Source organism: Lampetra planeri, chromosome 40 (genome assembly GCF_965212315.1).
Source record: "Lampetra planeri chromosome 40, kcLamPlan1.2.h2, whole genome shotgun sequence".
Classification (NCBI taxonomy): Eukaryota; Metazoa; Chordata; class Hyperoartia; order Petromyzontiformes; family Petromyzontidae; genus Lampetra; species Lampetra planeri.
The window spans coordinates 2,223,640-2,238,384 of NC_136146.1; the positions used below are offsets into that span (position 1 = coordinate 2,223,640).

The 14,745-nt window shown below is 47.0% G+C and overlaps 1 protein-coding gene across 2 annotated transcripts in view; it reads right to left on the bottom strand.

The window, feature by feature from the left end:
* Positions 1-14,745, bottom strand: part of LOC144731718 (neuronal cell adhesion molecule-like) — a 106,795-nt gene that overhangs the window by 56,073 nt on the left and 35,977 nt on the right. For both annotated transcript variants that reach the window (XM_078612906.1, XM_078612905.1), the window contains exon 2: positions 1,445-1,562. In XM_078612906.1, coding sequence (XP_078469032.1) covers positions 1,445-1,541 — 97 coding nt within the window. In that variant the 5' untranslated portion in view covers positions 1,542-1,562. The remainder of the gene's footprint in view (positions 1-1,444; positions 1,563-14,745) is intronic.

A 14,745-nucleotide genomic window follows, 5' to 3' on the forward strand; every position in this document is an offset into this window, starting at 1 on the left:
GTTCGATCCCGACCCTGACGCCTGTATATCTGGAGTTTGCGATGTTAACTACCTCGCCTGGTATGCAGGAGGCCGTGGGTCTGATTCCGACCCTGACGCCTGCTGTATATTTGGAGTTTGCATGTCTCTCTCCCTGTGGTCACGTAGAGTTTTCTCCGCATAGATTATTTGGCTGCAATACATTTCTGCATGATAAGTCACTTAATTGAGCTATCATATGTGAAAAAGAGCTATATAGCTCAGTGGGCCTTACCTGATAAACTATAAAATTGGTAAGCAATAGTTGTAGGTTCGTCGCATATAAAATAAGTACCGTATATCTTATTTGATAGTTATCGAGCTATCACTCTTCGAGCTAGAATTTCACTAAATTAAGTGTATTGCCTTAATTGAAGTGTGCGGTCATCGATGACAAGTCTCGTAAAATCAACTCAATTATCTTGAGAACCCAGGTTAATCACAGGTGGCTGAAACTCGAATTTAAAGCCAGTGCATAGATCGAGATCAATTCATGTAATTTGCTTGCTGATACCACCTGATATAGCAAAGCTTGAGTTGTTCCAAGAGCTTTAAATCGCGAATAAAAGTGAATTGTGGAGTAAACCTGTGTTAGTAAAGACATTATCACATCATCCGATGTTACTTGCCTTATACAGAAACTGGCATCAGTAAACATTTACCACTTCTAGTGCGGTAGCAAATATCTGCTCTGGCCCGTGGACGCGGCGCCAGTTGAACATTTCGACCATTGAGCCACTGGGCCACCTGCAGGCTTGGAACCACATAATGCTTCCCGGGTTGGTGACAGTTCCGTAGGGCCAACTTTGGGCGTGCCGCGTCCCCTTACTGCAGAGGTCAGCAACCTGCGGTTCTGGATCCCCATGCGGCACCTTTAAGGGACTGCTCTGTGGCGTTTGCTAATTATAATGTGGTGGATACGAGGCGTTGGCCCTCAAAAAATATTGAGGGCCTCAATAATTATTGAGGGCCAAAGTCTCAATAATTTTTGAGGCCCTCAAAAAATATTGAGGGCCTCAATAATTATTGAGGGCCAAAGTCTCAATAATTTTTGAGGCCCTCAAAAAATATTGAGGGCCTCAACAATTATTGAGGGCCAACGTCTCAATAAATGTTGAGGCCCTCAAAAAATATTGAGGGCCTCAATAATTATCGAGGGCCAACGTCTCAATATTTTTTGAGGCCCTCAAAAAATATTGAGGGCCTCAATAATTATCGAGGGCCAACGTCTCAATAATTTTTGAGGGCCTCAATAACTATCGAGGGCCAACGCCTCGTATCCACCGCATTGCATTGAGGCTCTTGAAATATTTGGGGTTTTGTTGTTATTGTTTTACCGAATTCTAGAAAAAAATGCCTCCTGTTATTTTAGTGGCTGATCGCTGCCCCTTGGGAGAGCAAGTGGCTGGCGTGCGCACGTTCTTACTCTGCAGGGGGATGTCCTGTGACAAGGACGTCACGACGCTGATGCACAGTATCGCCAGGGCCCTCAGAAAGGCGCACGGAGGTTTCCGCGGCAACATTTCTCCCGGTCGTCAGCAAAGCTGCGGACAAGTAAGACGGCAGAGGGAGTGTGACGGGGGCGATGGGCCTGGCGAGGCGGGGAGGGAGATCGGGACGTATCCTCGCTCAATCTCGCTGGGTTCTCAGCAATCGCTGTCTGGTGGGGAGGGGAAGGGGAAGAAGACGAGCAGAAAAATAAAAAGATAATAATGGATGGAGATGAAGGACACGTAATTCGGAGTATAAATCCCTAATGGATAATAATAATAATAAGCAAGGAAATAAATAATGGCAACAGAGGAAATGGATGGGTTTTTTTTGCTTTTATGCCTACTTATTTACAGCGCTGTATAAAGCATCACTAAGTACATCTGTGTCTTGCCTTTTATTGTCCATGCGAGCTGTTGGGCTGCAACAACCCTCATAGCTGTTTACTTATTAAAAATGAGCTCGGCAGGGTCTCATGAATTTATTAGAAATTGCGTAAATGCGGCAAATGTCCACCTTTGAAGCGTGCAACAGCAGAAATGAATAAAATAAAAACCTGCAGCCCGATCGACCCTCGTGAAAATTTTGTCCTTGACAAATACAAACATTTACAAACAACATTAACGGAAACGACTTCCAGGGAAATAAATCATTTTACCGACGATCACATTGCAGGACAGAGTTACTATTTAACTCACTTTGCCGTGCACACAAATGATACAAATCTGGAGATAACACAAGGCGAAGGTTTATACTGGCGTGGTTCATTCACTGCGATACTGCAACAGACAACCCCCCCCCCCCCCTCAAGACAACACCCCCGAAACAAATAGCATTTCAAATCCGTCGAAAAAAAATGCACAATCGTTGCACCGCTGTGATACGACGCGAAATCATAATTCGCACGCGGATTCCCGCAAGAGTCAAACAGCAGCAGCAGCAGCGGCCGCGACTCACCTTGGCAGAACGAGAAATCTCCGTCGCCGCACGCACACAGACACACAGACAGCAGTGGGACCAGATGGCAGCAAGCAACGAGGCGCGTAGGCAGAAGCCGTCTTCCAGAGGCGTATTCACCACCCCACCCACAACACGCCAGGCGGGACAACGCCCACGGTGACCGTGCCAGCGAAACGCCGGGGGAGGTTCCGCAACTGGACCGCGACGTGGAGTCCGATCGAGGGGGTGCCCAGCTACTGCCAGACGCCACCGCCGTAGCCAACGGCGATTGCTGCAACCTGGCAGAGGCCCAGCTTAGCGCACTCTAAGAGATTAGCGATGGGCCCGCTGCTTGGCTCGCGCGAGTCACCGCGGCGAAATTAACTTTGGCACGAGCACAAACGCGTCCCCGTTCGGGTGCGCGCGGGGCGGATGGACCGTGGCTGGCTGGTGGGTGGAGGGGGAGGTTGGGATTTGGATGGGCGGGACGTGTGGTTTGGACGGCGGCGGCGGCGGCACGGCAGCGCGGATATTTGTTTGTTCTGTTACAATCAGTGCCGGATTAAGCAAGTGCCGGGCCTGTTGAATATGGTATAAAGGGGCCCTAAATATAAAAAACACATAAACGTGAATTTTTTTTTTACTCGCATAGTAAAGTTATTGTATTTTTGTATTTGCTATACAGCCATATAATACGACAAATCGCTAACCTTAAACACCCAGTCGTTCATAAAAGTTGAAGGCGGTATAGTACTATAGTAATAGAGCAAGTGCAGAAACACCGAACCGGAATTGATAGCTTGAAAGCATTTAGCGCGGGGCCCTTGAAAGTGCGGGGCCCGTAGCTACTACACATGTAGCTACTTTTGCTACTAGGAACATCCGGCACTGGTTACAATGCCGATCGATGCGTGGAGTTGCAATGCGTTCGATCGACGGACGGATCGCAAGCCGACCGGCGTCGCGGACCATCGCATCCGACGTGCGATACAACTGCCGCACGTCCTAGCCCTCGTTGGCTTGGTAGTTTTCGTGAAGGACGAGGCGTGCCGCCGTGATGGAAGAGTTAACTCGCTGAACTTGCAATCTTGCTTCATCGCGAGGTCGCCGGTTTGATTCGATGCCCTGGGCGTGGCAGCGGAAACAGTCGTGCACGTTTCTTAAATATACCCTCCCCCGTCGTTTGTGTACACTCAACATGGTTATGCCACAGTTCTACAACAATATCTTCCAACTTCTGGCACACGTGGAAGGGCAGGCCAAATACCCACTGAAGAGGCTTTCTTGTGGAGGCCCTTCAGCCTCCACTGTTGCAGGTGCAGTCACGATACAAATACGCGGCGTTTGCTTCAAAGTGGACCTTAAAGATCCCGTGACATCACTCGCAAGAGTAAGCCATTGTGTGCTGGCATCATGGTTCCAATTTGTTAAATAATGAGACAAATTATACCCACAAATCACTCGGTTTTAATAAAAAAACAACTTGGCAAGACCCACCTGAAAGAGTCACGAGACTCATCGAGACTTTCGTAGGTGAATAATAATCATCATAGCAGTTGGATGAGTAAGCAATAGCAGGGCTGCACCTTTACCCTGAATGACGAATGATATATTGAATATTTTTTTTACTTCTATTTTTTCATTTTATGGAATACCCACCATAGCTTTGAAGAAGATGAATTTGAAACGTTCATAGCAACAGTGGTGCTGTGCTATGAATCGGCTTTTGGGAAAATAATTATTTTACGTCCTGCCACTCAGGCGATGCAACCATTACTCCAGTCCGCTTTTATTCAATTGCCCCGTGCACCAAAAAAATAATCCCGATGTGAGATAGGACAGCCACTTTAAGATACACGCTTTTGAGTCACAATTATGCTACATAACAGACCTGTTATTCACCTGAGGACGGCTGCTTGCGTTGTGGCCGAAACGTCGTGAGAATTATTTTATTGTTTTATTTTTATTATTTTATTATTTCCCTTCTACGTGACTTTACCGAAAGAACCAAGAAGATGAATCCCTGCAGTCACGAAAGCTTTAAATCGAAATTTAATTATGCTACATGTTCGGTTTAATATAATATCTGAGTCGGTGTTCTAAAGGTGATTAAGAAAGCTGAAAAAAATTTCCGTGCAAAGACGACAATTCCGATAAATTCCCACCGTATATTCACTTAAGCACATAATTACTCGGAGCAACAAACGATTACTGTGAATTAGTCCGTTCGTTTATACTGGTAGGAACCTCCTGGTTACACCAGCCCACAGGGGATTATTGTGTCCGTCCGTCCGTCGTGCAGGGAGGGGCTGGGTGGGGAGGGGCTGGGTGGGGAGGGTGGGTCTGGGTGGGGAGGGGCTGGGTGGGGAGGGTGGGGAGGGGCTGGGTGGGGAGGGGCTGGGTGGGAAGGGTGGGAGGGGTGGGGCTGGGTGGGGAGGGGCTGGTCACCCCGTGGTGCCCTTATAAAACTCAACGTTTAACCTACTCACGCCGGCTTGTGCCCGCCCTCACAGTCGGCCATATTTTCGGAATACACCACGCCGCCGTTGACCCTGGCCATTGACCGAGCAACCCAATGTTCCTACCAGTTCCTTCCGCAGGAATGTGTTCCCAAGTAAATGCCAAATGTGCACAGCAAAAATATGTGGATGAAATTAACTTCTAAAAATGCATCGAAGACTTTGGTACTGACTAAGAAAATGGAAGCAAAGCTCGAAACTGCATAAAAAGAAGCAATGCGACGTATACGTGCCAGGAATTACACTCAGATTCAGACCTACGAATCAGAGGCATCGCATTGTTTATCACTGAACTATGTTTGTTTTTTTACCAGGTCAGGCCCGAATGAGATATATAGTTATTCTTCAGAAGTGAACGTGGCCACAAATGATAGCTACGCAAAGTGGCTTATTGAGTCTCATTGTGAAGGGGGAAACTGTAGGATATTGGATAAAATTCCACGCGACCACGGGAAGAGAGACACTCTAACTCCAAATACACAGCAGGCATCAGGGTCGTGATCGCAACCCACGACCTCCTGCATACCAGGCGAGGTAGTTAACATCTCGCCACTGCGGCTCGAAGCGATGGTGGCTGGATGGACGCGACCGGTGCTGGAACGGCGCCCCAAGGAGAGGAAGACTCGACATGGAGGACGACCACTGCGGAGGTGGAGCGAGATAATTGTCCGACGTGCGTGACATGGACCTGTGGTACTGAAGGGCCATCAAAAGGGACGGCAACAGAGGCTTTCGTCCAACAGGGAATAGACCACGGGGGGTGCCAATCTGTGGCTACAGGAGCCGCATGAGGTGGACCGTTCATGCCACGCTTCGTGACGTTATTTTTTTTTGTTTAAGGACCACAGTCTCGAATTAACCAAATGCATTGCAGCTCTTGAAATATTGAGGTTGATTTTTGTGACAGAATTCGGAAAAATAATGTGTCTTGTTGTTATTCTTAGGTTTTTTTTTCGGTAAAGTCACGTAGGTAATTTTTTTTAATTAAAATTAATTAAAGTAAAATAAAATAAAAATCACGACGTTTCGGAGGCAACACAAGCCTCCGTCTTCAGGTGGAAACGTCACACGTTATTTTACTTTTATTAATTTTAATTTTTTACCTACGTGACTTTACCGAAAAAAACCTAAGAATATGAATCCTTGCAGTCACGAAAGCTTCAAATCTAGAATATTTTGTTGTTGTTGTTGTTTTGGTGACCGACTCCTGGAATAGATAATGGTTAATGTTGACGACGGCGTGAGAAAAAATAAGCGCAACATTCCCGTTGACCTTATAGAAATACACGCACACCTCCACGCTCGCTGTGCCTACTGGATGAGGCAGCGAGACCAATCCCCAACCCGCCAGCCCCTCTCTCCTCTGAACTCACGCGCACTGCGTCTGGGGCTAGGGCGTTTCTGTACCCCATGGCCGCGTCGCGGTTTGTGCTCTGCACCGGGCTCCTGTTGAAATATAATTAAATATAAATGTATAAATATAGCTTTATATAAATGAATATTTAAATTAGAATATAAACAGTTGAAGAAAAAAACATAACATTTTCGTTGACCTACAAAAAAAAAACGAAACCGTGTTGAATCTCTGCAATCCTCGCACCTCGTCGCAGTTTCCGAGGAGGGCAGCCCCCACAACTGAGGCTGCCGCGATCGCAGAGTTCACTTTGTTAAAAAATAATTGCATTTTGAAAGGCGGCGGGTGGGGGGGGGATAAGGGGGAGACTTTTTCGACAAAAAAGACCACATCGTACAACACCGACTGTGATTCAGAATCTTTGAAGCCCACTGAAATGTAAATACGAGATTCAGAGAGCAGGTCTTGCACAAAAGAACAACAACCGAATGGACCCAGACATCAATAATTACCGATTCTTCATCTCGAGTGCACCAGCCCTGCGTAGAGAGCTCTCGGCTGAGTGAATCTATATCACCATCTCTTGCTCTAGCCCGCCAAGTATAACATCGACTCTCAGTTCAAAGTCAAAGATTGAGATTTCTACTCCGAGGACAAGGTGGGACACACACGAACGTGGCCAATTTGTCCCAATAGTCATTGGTCATTGGCTTCCGGTTGCCGAACGAATACATGATGAGGTCGCACTAATTACACACAGAGTGCTCGCGCAAGTAAACCACAACACCTCGTCATGGAGCATAAACCATCACAGGAACTCCGATCATCCTCGCAGCAAGCGGCTTTTGGCGAGCCGTCGAGCAAAGACGGTCGCCGCATCGTGCGCTTCTGCGGCCGTCTGGAACGCTCTTCCATCCGATATTAGGAAGCCACTGGAGCTATGCACTTATAAATCTCGAACTGCTTTTTTGCGTTGTTTTCTGTCATCTCCACACACTCCGATTAGCCCGGCCGGCTACATACGTGTACGTGTGGAAGAAGTTCAACATATATAAAAACCCCCATACGTTGCGAAGTCATTTTTGTTTATTGGCAGCTAAGAGGCAACAAATATAACTGTCGATTTGCTTTTCCTATTCAAGGCAAACTGATCATACGGTTCTATGCGATGCTTTCAGACTTTGCGAATCGTTTCCTACGGCTCGCGTCTTAATCCCGGCCGGGTAGCTCAGCGGTGGACTGGATCACAATCGGAATATTAACGAGTTCAAACTCCTGGTTGAGAGTTGACTTGGCCCATCAGCCCTCTGCAGTCGATAAATTAAGTAACCGCTTTGTGGGGAAGTCAACAGTGGTCATCCACTGGATAGACTTACCCCTGCCATAGGGATGGTCGTCTGTGAAAGAGCTTTATCGATTATCAGATTCCTTCAGTATAAATAAATATTCTGATTCTGAATGGAATTTCAACCACTGAGTATAAAGGAGATTAACACCACCTCAATTCTCATTTGAGCAGGAAATCACTTTGGCTGTTTTGCCTGCTTACCCAAGACTGCAATTGGAGTGTGAATTGCTTCAGCAAGGCATTGCTTCTCAATCTTATCCCAACAAATGTGTAGCTTTGCAACCAACTTATGTCCCGATGTATTAATGTAAAGTCAACACCACTTTAATATTCTCAGAGCCAGCCTATTCACGCGTGCATATATTCATAATTGCAGTGACAGATAATCCATTTAACAGAACGCTCGAATCACGTGCACTTTAAAGTCACGGTGCTTGAAGGACATTTTCTTTTTAAAACTTTAGCACTTAATTAAAACACAATCTATAATTGACGCTTTAAAAACCAGTATTTCTACAACATGCCTGATGGACCAATAAGTACAGTGGCACGTGAACCCATGACATGTCAACTTGCTGCAGACATTACGTTTTGTTATTTCACTGCATTACTTCTTACGGGATCATTAAAGGCCCTTATCTGATATTATTAAGCGTAGAGTCACCTTGACCGCTCCATGTATTGGTGTGAGCACCTCATTTATGGAATAATCGAGTGCTAGTCCGGTCAAATTGGGAACACTTTGGTAACATCCAGGGTGGATCGGTCAGTTCTTGTGTCAGGAACTTGGGCGATCGAAGTTTAATAAAATTACACGTAAAGATGATCTTAGGGTGAAATCAGTCCGGTTTATCAACGCTCCTACATTCTAGATTTGAAGCTTTCGTGACTGCAAGGATTCATATTCTTAGATTTTTTTCGGTAAAGTCACGTAGGTAAAAAATTAAATTAATAAAAGTAAAAAAAAATCACGAAGTTTCGAAGCTTGTGTTGCCTCCGAAACGTTGTGATTTTTATTTTATTTTTATTAATTAAAATTTTTTACCTACGTGACTTTACCGAAAAAAACCTAAGAATATAACGCTCCTACACTCACCGATTCACTCCAATAACTCGGCCACTAATGTTCAGTTGCCTTCTTACTCACTCCTGTTCGCTCCCCGTGAAGCATACGGCCGCAGCAATCCCAAGCCATGCCGGACGATCTTTCGCAGCCTTCTCTGCATCACCCCAAGACATGCCCCCCATGGTCTTCATGTGGTCTTGAACAGTGCCGTCGCCAGGTGGACTTGGGCCTGCCCACGTGGTCTCTTACCTTGTGGTGTCCACAGTCGGACAGTTTTCGCTATGGACTCGAGTTCCATTCTCAGCACGTGTCCCAGCCACCTGAGTGTTCTGTCTGCTATGTCCCGCGTTAGGCATCTTGCATTGGTCCTTATGACTCTTGTATATTGCTGGTGCCACTTAGGGCGTTGTTCAGTATACCGTGTTGCCTCTCACAAATATTCAGTTGCCTCCACATCACTCTCGTATTGCTACTATCACAGGCACCCTTCATGTGTCGTGTGAGTGCCATCCCGTCTTACTTGTGAGTTGTCTCAGCAAATACAAAACAATTACGAATGTTCCCGTCGTATTTCTACTCACAGGACTCCCCTGCATATGGCGCATTATGGGACTTGATTCAATGTCCCTGCCGTGGCATTTTTTTTTCTCAGATGGTATCAGGACATCAGGCCAGCGTGTAAGAGACGATCAAAAATTCGGTCTGGAGAGAGCTGTCTAGAGCTCCTACTCAGGGAGGGCCTTTTGCCAGCAGTGGCACGAGCAAGATATTTCAGGGCTCAATCGTTACACTTTATCAAAATATAAAAAGGCAAAGTTTTGGGCAATGCATGTATGTTAGACTTCTTTCGCACCATGCGTAGCCAACCCTGCTAATCGGGCAACAAACGGAACGCAAAAAGCAGTTCGAAAGAAATGAGTCTTCAATCGAGCAATGGTCCTTCTCCAGCACACATAGAGGCTCGACAAGTAGAGTCACTCCACCTGGGGCACTCTGTGGGCACGTGAAGTGTCAAAGCACTGCTGGCAGGAAGTCCCAGTACCAACTCAGGTGTTATGGACCGACTGAAATGACTGGTGAGATGCACCACGTGTGCTCCTCATTGTGCCACTTTGCTGTGTTTTAGCCGCCCGGTGGTCCGCTCGTTGCTGTGAGTGTTGCTCCTCCAACTTCTGTTGTTGTTGAGGGGTGAGTGCCTCCAACTGCCCAGTAGCATCCTCCACGAGTCTCCTTCATAGAGGTTGATCTTGACACCGCCGGTACCAGTCATCGGCAAGTCCGCTCAGCTCCACATCCTCCCATACCACATCAGCTCATCCCTTCTCTAGCCCGTGCCACACCCGTTAAGCACCCTCTATCGGGCCAAACAAAAACTGCTTGCGCAAGCGGTAGCTGGGCATGCGGGCTACGTGACCCAGCCAACGCAAGCGTCGCCTCATGCACTGACACACACTCTCGCACGTATGCACATATTGATTTTTAAATGGTCCCTCCGTTGGATGCTCTGTCTAAAGCTTTCTCTGAAGAACCCTCTGTATTATTCATGTGCTGCAGGGGAAGCTCTGCCAATGTCTCACCGTATGCACCCACTCCACTGTCTGGCCGTGATATTAGCATACGGACAAGACAATATGAATCCAATTTGGGAATGTGGAGTCAATTGGATGGGGAATACTCCCAGGGTGAGTGCAACTTACGCCAAGGTGAATGGGCGAAATATATTAACGAATGCGTTTGTCTTATATTGTTCATTTTGCCATCACAATTAATCATGAATTTGTTATTTCCTAATTAGTACAAGAGCTTTGTAAAGTGTATTTGTTTTATAAAAAAAATGAAATTTGTAAGCCGCGATTGTTAATCCACTGCTAGATACAGTCCTCCCCCCATTCAGTGACGATCATTGGGCTTACTTGATTATACCAGTACGAGTTGTCGACTTTTAGTTTCAATATCTAAGTCTTGACATTGTATTACGAAGCAAAGGACCAAAGTGTCTGGAAGCTAAGCAAAGGTTTGAGGCTGGTTAGTACTTGGACGGGAGACAGCCCTGCTGAGTGACATCCGACTCGCTCTTGCCCCCACCAGCCCCACCGATCCACCGTCACCGACCGCCACGAAGTGGTGAAGTATGGTCAAACAAACGTTGACAACCGAATGCACCATGCGGAGGCTTCGTCCACTGGTGAATTAACAAAGGGTTTGGAAATATTTTATGTATATATGTTTTTTTTTACGTATACATCCAATCATTTTAAGTTCAGCTCCACACGCTGAAGGGCATCGCAAAATGTGGAGCCTGACATCGCATCGTACCTTTGGTCAACATCATATGTACGTAGCAGAGTAGACCATTGCCTATGCACGGTGGTCGAAATGGACATTTAGAAGTCCTGACGTAGACATCTATTCACCCTGCAGCCCAATTCCACTGCCCGCCTCGCCTCTGCGGAAACATCATGGCATGGGCATAGTAACCATCCTCAACACCGGCCCCCATTTCTACCACCGCATACAACATATATGATGATGATGATGGCGAGTATTCTCCTGCACGATATAACAAACAAAAAATATCGTGGACCGCATCAGCGGTGTTAGAGGAAAACTGCGCGCAGACACTTCACTCTTCGCGTCATTGAGACGCAAAGGGCTCGCGTGGTTTTCTGCTCATGTTCAGTTCTCAAGCCCAGTGCAATTGGTGGGGAATTCTAACATTCCTACTACGTTCTTGGCACGTTTTTCCACGCCTGTGTGTGTGTGTGCATGTTGAATTTGTTTCGCGCCGTACGTAGATAACTTTGATCATTATAATCGGAGATGTGGGGGATGGACAACAAACGAAACACAAAAAGCAGTTCTAAAGAAACGAGTTGTCAATCGAGATAATTTAAAAGTGCATAGCTCCAGTGGCTTCCTAACATCGAAAGGAAGAATGTTCCAGACGGCCGCAGAAAGCACATCTGAGAGCTTGCGATGCTGTGACCGTTTTTGTTCGATGGCCCAGCCCAAAGCTGCTGCTGTTGCTGCTGTTGCTGCCAGGCTGAGTTCGCGTGATGACGCCCCTTGACGCGCCATGAGCCGCTGTTGTCGCACCGGCTACATGTCCAGCAAAGGATCGATTACGAGCTGACCATGCCCATCTTTCAAACGCACACAAGGAATTAGAAAAGGCGGGGTGGGATGGGGACTGAGCCTTTAGCAGGAAAGGGGTGGGGGGGGGGGAGTTGCTCAGGCACGCACAGCAATGCGCGGAGCGCAGCAGGCCATGTCGGGACAGAGGACAGAGGACCAGGCGCTTTGCTAATTGTTCGTAATCAGTCTCCATCCGTGGCCACCCATTTTCATTTCAATAATGTGCGGGAACGGAGGGTTCGACGCGTCTTGAAGGCCGTCTCACCGCGTCCGCACGCGGGCAAGTTTTGAGGCCGTTGTTGTATATATTTTTTTTTAAACGAATGTTTTATTGAGGTTCGGGGAACGGCCACGCGTTGTTGATGCACCGAACGCAACGCGTCACCGTCGTCATCGTCAGCCGCAGTCCGTCATCCACTGCTGCGTGAAGGCTTCCCCGTTCAATGTTACACGTCACAATGCCCCTATGGCAGGGGTCGGCAACCTACGGCTCCGGAGCCGCATGCGGCTCTTTACGGGCTGCTTCTTGACGATATGTACGTATGTACATAGATGCATTGCGGCTCTTGAAATACTGAATTTTGTACCGAATTGGAAAGAAATGGCTCTTCTTGTTATTTTGGTTGCCGACCCCTGCCCTATGTCTATGCTTAGCGGCCGTCCATAAATGACGTCACGCACCTAGGGGGGGGAGGGGGTAGGAGATTTGTGACGATGTGTGACGAGGGGGGGGGGGGTGTTTGAGAAATGTGACGTCACATCAAAATGCGCAACTTTAAATAAATATAGACAACACGTTCTACTTAATTAAATAGACTTTTTAATAAATGTCTTCTACAACATCAGAGTGCAGCGCCACATTAAATACGCACTACAATGACAATAGTTTAAAGCGATTTGAAGCATTTTTTTTGGGGGGGGGGCAGAGCTTTGTGACGTCATATTTGAGGGGGGGTCTGACTTTTTGTGACGTCGTGTGACGACGGGGGGTGGGTCAAACATCGCCAAAAATCGAGTGACGTCATTTATGGACGGCCCCTTACCCGTCCTTCACCAATCAGCACTGCCCAGTGTGATGGCGTACAGTCTGATAACCCTCGCAGCGGCGGTGGTGGTGGCTGTGGACGCCTGTAATCCAGCACTCTCAAGGCCAGGGTTGCTGGGGACCACGCAAATGAGAATTATTGTATTATGTTTTATTTTTATTATTTTATTATTTTCCTTCTACGTGACTTTACCGAAAGAACCAAGAAGATAAACTCTCTACCGGCGGGCGCCGGGGTTGCCGTACCTTGGCGGGCCAGGAGAGGGCAGCACAGCAACAAATGTGGACTCCATCTGTTCCGTCTGCACGGGATCGAGCTTGACACAAATCTGGCTGTCGCCTGATGAAGCTAGTTGTAATTACTGGCGAAACGTCGTACTCAGATTGTAAATGTTGTGGCTTGGCTCTCCAATACACCGGTTAGTGCTGTACTAGTGACGAATTGGCCACGTTCTGTTGACGTGACAACCCTTACTAGTTGGCTGTGTCGGGTGGTGGCGGGTTTTAACGACACATTTATATATTTACGCGATCGAACCCAAAATAACTCTATCATGGACAGGATAGAGCGTTTAGCCCTCGCACACGTGGCAGTTTCTCTGGCTTTTCCCGTTTCCTCCCACAGGTAAACACTCATTCATCGTCCGGTAACACCGCGATATATAGAGGACCGCAGAGCTTGGGAAAATTATGACGTCGGCTCATCGCGTGGCTGCCTTCCTGCCGTCCTTGTGTCTCTTAGCCGCTCTCTCTCTCTACGACAGTAAACGAATATTGTGAGCGTCACAAGTTAAGATGAGTATTGTTATTACAACCATTCCCGTATGGCGTGGGGAGGCTCTCATCTTGCGGTAGTTTGACAAAAATGTTGTACACGCACATGTGGATACGGTGGTCATCGCTATATGCTTAATACGTTCAGATTTGTGGCCTCGTTTAGCCTTGTTCAGACATCCCCGCAGGAGCACAAATGATACCACAACGATTTCTGACAGCTGCCGCCCAGGGTACAGATCAGAATCCGAATCGATTGCCCCTTCTCCCTTGATAATTTAATCTTCCGCCCACGCTCCCCCTTGCACCGTGACTCGCTCTGCTCATCGCTTGAGCTGAAATGCCTCATTCTCGAACATTCCCACGAGACGTCTCACATCCCCACAGTGCATTTCGGGTCGCCGTCCGCATCTGTGACACTGACGGACGTCAATAAATGGGAGGATAATCAATTAAGATTAGCTGGAATACGCGTACCTTTGAAAAAATCGATAACCCTGGGGTGTATCACGTGGCCGTTTGGTATGTGGCATTGCTGATCAGCCGCCTGTTTGCCACTTGTTGCAGAAGTTTACGGCTTGAACCCCGCGGCGAACACCATTGGTGTGTTGCCCATGGATATGCACTGTCTGTTTCACAGCGATCGACGAAAATCCTGTGAGGTCGTTTGAAATAGAAAGCCACCTGAAGAGGTGTCGTAGTCCAAATCATCAAAATAAAAACAACGATTCACCAATTACTCGATTGCAAGAACACACATTAACTACGAAACTACTGCCGACTACGTATGTGAAACATCGCACCTTTAGTATAGCCTTACACCTTAAGAATGCTACGAATAGCAAACGTACTAATGCTCTGATTTTGTTATTTATTTGATTCAATGCCTGACCCTTTAACTGAGAAAATATCGATCGTATGACGTGCTATCAATATATTTTTGATTATGTTCTATTTTACCAAGAAAGACCCATTTAGTTATTTGCATATTTTTCAGAAGCCACCTGCCAATCACAAATGATAGCTCAACGAAGTGGCTCACTACGTAGACATTTA